Raw genomic sequence first — 2,584 nt, forward strand, 5'->3', positions numbered from 1 at the left:
ATACAATCCAGTGAAAACTTAACACAAATGGAACCTTTAAAAAATGCGAAAAGAATGAAAATGTATAGAAAAAATCTTAAAGAAAAACTTAAAAATGATGACTCATTATCAAAAAAAAGTAAAGGCTGACCTACCGAAACCGTATGCAAATTTATAGAAAGACAGTAAAGGAACAAAAACAACAAGAGCAACCAATAATATTGTTGGATGGTGCATATAAGTGCAAAAATACCCTTTACAAGGCCTTAAAAAAAGTGGAATTAGCGTTATCAGAAGACATTAACAAAAAAAAAGGAAATTTTTAGAATGCTTACAGAAAAATACTTGAAAGAGGAAGAAGAAGCTCAAACAAAAAATACGGTTGACGAAAATGTTAAAATGATTTATGAGTTTTACGCCAGTGATGACATCTCTGCGGACACTGCCGGAAGAAAGTGCACACTTATATCAAAATCAAATAACCTTCCAATATCTAAAAGATTCATGGTTATGACAATTAGAGAAGCATATGAATTTTTTAAAACAACGTTTCCTGGAACATATATTTCACGTACTAAATTTCATAACAACCGATCAAAACACGTGGAATTGTCTAGTAAGCTTCCACATAATATGTGTGTTTGCCAGTACCACGGCAATTTTTCATTTTTATTGGAAGCTATGTTTGGCATTTTTCGTATGTGCCCATCTAACTTCGGCAATTTTTTAAGAAAAGTGTGTTGTGACGAAACCAATGAAGTTTGTATGAGGAATGAATGCAACAAGTGCATTAAAGACATTACAGACGCTTTCGTCCCTTTGATTTACATTAATCAGCTCGAAGAGCTTACTGAATGGAAGCATTGGAGAATCGTCGATAAACGCATCATCATTAGTTATACGAATGGACCAATAACTGATTTGATTAATGAATTGGAATCTCAGTTACCTTCTTTAAACTGCATACTTACGTTAAAAGGAATAAACAAAAATACTTTCGAGACCGAAAAATATCTATTAAACAAGATGAAGCTGTTCTGCAAGTCGATTTTGCGGAAAACTATATGCTCCTCAATCAAAATGAAATTCAGTCTGCACATTTTAGTTACTCCCAAGTTACCATTTTTACGTGTGTTGCCTGGTTGCACAATTGCACAAGATCATTTGCTATTACGAGCGATGAACTGACACACAATAAATATGATGTTTATTGCTTTCTCCTGTTAATTGTAAAGAAACTTAAAGAACAAAACGCTATTTTAAAGTTATTTTTATTTTCTGATGGCTGTGCAAGTCAATTAAAAACAAGTTCATTTTGAGCATTATCCCGTATTTTAAAGAAAAATTAGATTTGACCAACTTTGAGTGGAATTTTTTTGCAACTGCTCAAGGAAAGGGTGCAGTAGACGGAATTGGAGCTGTCATAAAGAGAGAAATTTGGCAAATGGTGAAAGCTCAGAATATTGTTCTTAATAACGCCCATGATTTTTTTTAAATTAGCAAAAATTAATATAAATGGTATTTCTATTTTATATATAAGCAGTAAATATATACAAAATACAACTGCATTTCTTTCGGAGAGATGGGCTAACGTTAAGAGCATTCCCGGAATAAAAAGCAACCATTATTTTTCATTTCTTAATGAAAATGAGCTCGAAATAGCACTAACTGCAGATTCAGCAAAACAAAAAATTTATTTATAAACAAATATACATACATTAATAAATTAATTTATAAACATAAAATATGAATTAAATAATCTTATTAAAAAAGAGTATAAATTGTTTTGTTAAAATAAATACAATTGTTTTTATTTATATACTACTGGAAAAAATAGCGTGCGTAACGTTGGGTTCACGGCCATTGATAAAAAAACTACAACATTTTTTGGCTGCAAGTAAGTTATTTTAGAATTCTCTTATATTCATCTTTCTTTAAGGTATTTCATTTGATGTGCTTTATTATACAAAATTTACTAAAAATTACGAAAACATGCCTCAACCTTCAAAGATACTTCCATTTTTTGTAGCGTGCGTAACAATACTTTGAGATCAAATTTTTCGCAAATTTTAAACCTGTTACAAAAAATATTTTGATGACATTCAAAAGTACACTCAAATCCCACTAAACACTGTGTATAACTTGAAGGTATGTCTTTTGAAAGACCAAAGAATTGTTATATTTCAATCCGAAAACGCGTACGAATGTGGCGTTCGTAACGCAGGATTTGCCCATATGAAACGATGGTGAAATATAGAATGCAGTTCGCGGTATTGAAAAAACATACCGAAATAAGAACAATGTTACAACATTTCCGTTTGTTGAGACCTTCGATCTGTTATATCGTTCATAAATACCAACCAAAATTGGGAGAACACTAGCAAAAAGTTGACAAAGTGGTCTTTCATATCGGATAAGTCGAATATCAGTCGGTTTCTTTTTTACTAATAAATCATTTTTAATTGCTCAAATAACACATTTATTGCCGTCAGTAAATTTTATCCTTCACAAAACGCAAATAAACGCCATCCTTCGGTGCCAAAACGAAGGCTGTCTCCTCGAATTTCATTTCAGGCAAAGTCGAGTCGCAAGTCTCCACACGAAA

At 31.7% G+C, this 2,584-nt stretch overlaps 1 protein-coding gene across 1 annotated transcript in view; it reads right to left on the reverse strand.

The window, feature by feature from the left end:
- Positions 1-2,412: 2,412 nt before the first annotated feature.
- Positions 2,413-2,584, reverse strand: part of LOC108967814 (probable cytochrome P450 6t1) — a gene marked incomplete in the record, with an annotated part of 1,993 nt that continues 1,821 nt past the window's right edge. The window contains 1 exon segment of the mRNA XM_018931441.1: positions 2,413-2,584. Coding sequence (XP_018786986.1) covers positions 2,468-2,584 — 117 coding nt within the window.

This window comes from Bactrocera latifrons, unplaced genomic scaffold (assembly GCF_001853355.1).
Source record: "Bactrocera latifrons isolate USDA-ARS-PBARC rearing strain unplaced genomic scaffold, ASM185335v1 scaffold_2, whole genome shotgun sequence".
Taxonomy (NCBI): domain Eukaryota; kingdom Metazoa; phylum Arthropoda; class Insecta; order Diptera; family Tephritidae; genus Bactrocera; species Bactrocera latifrons.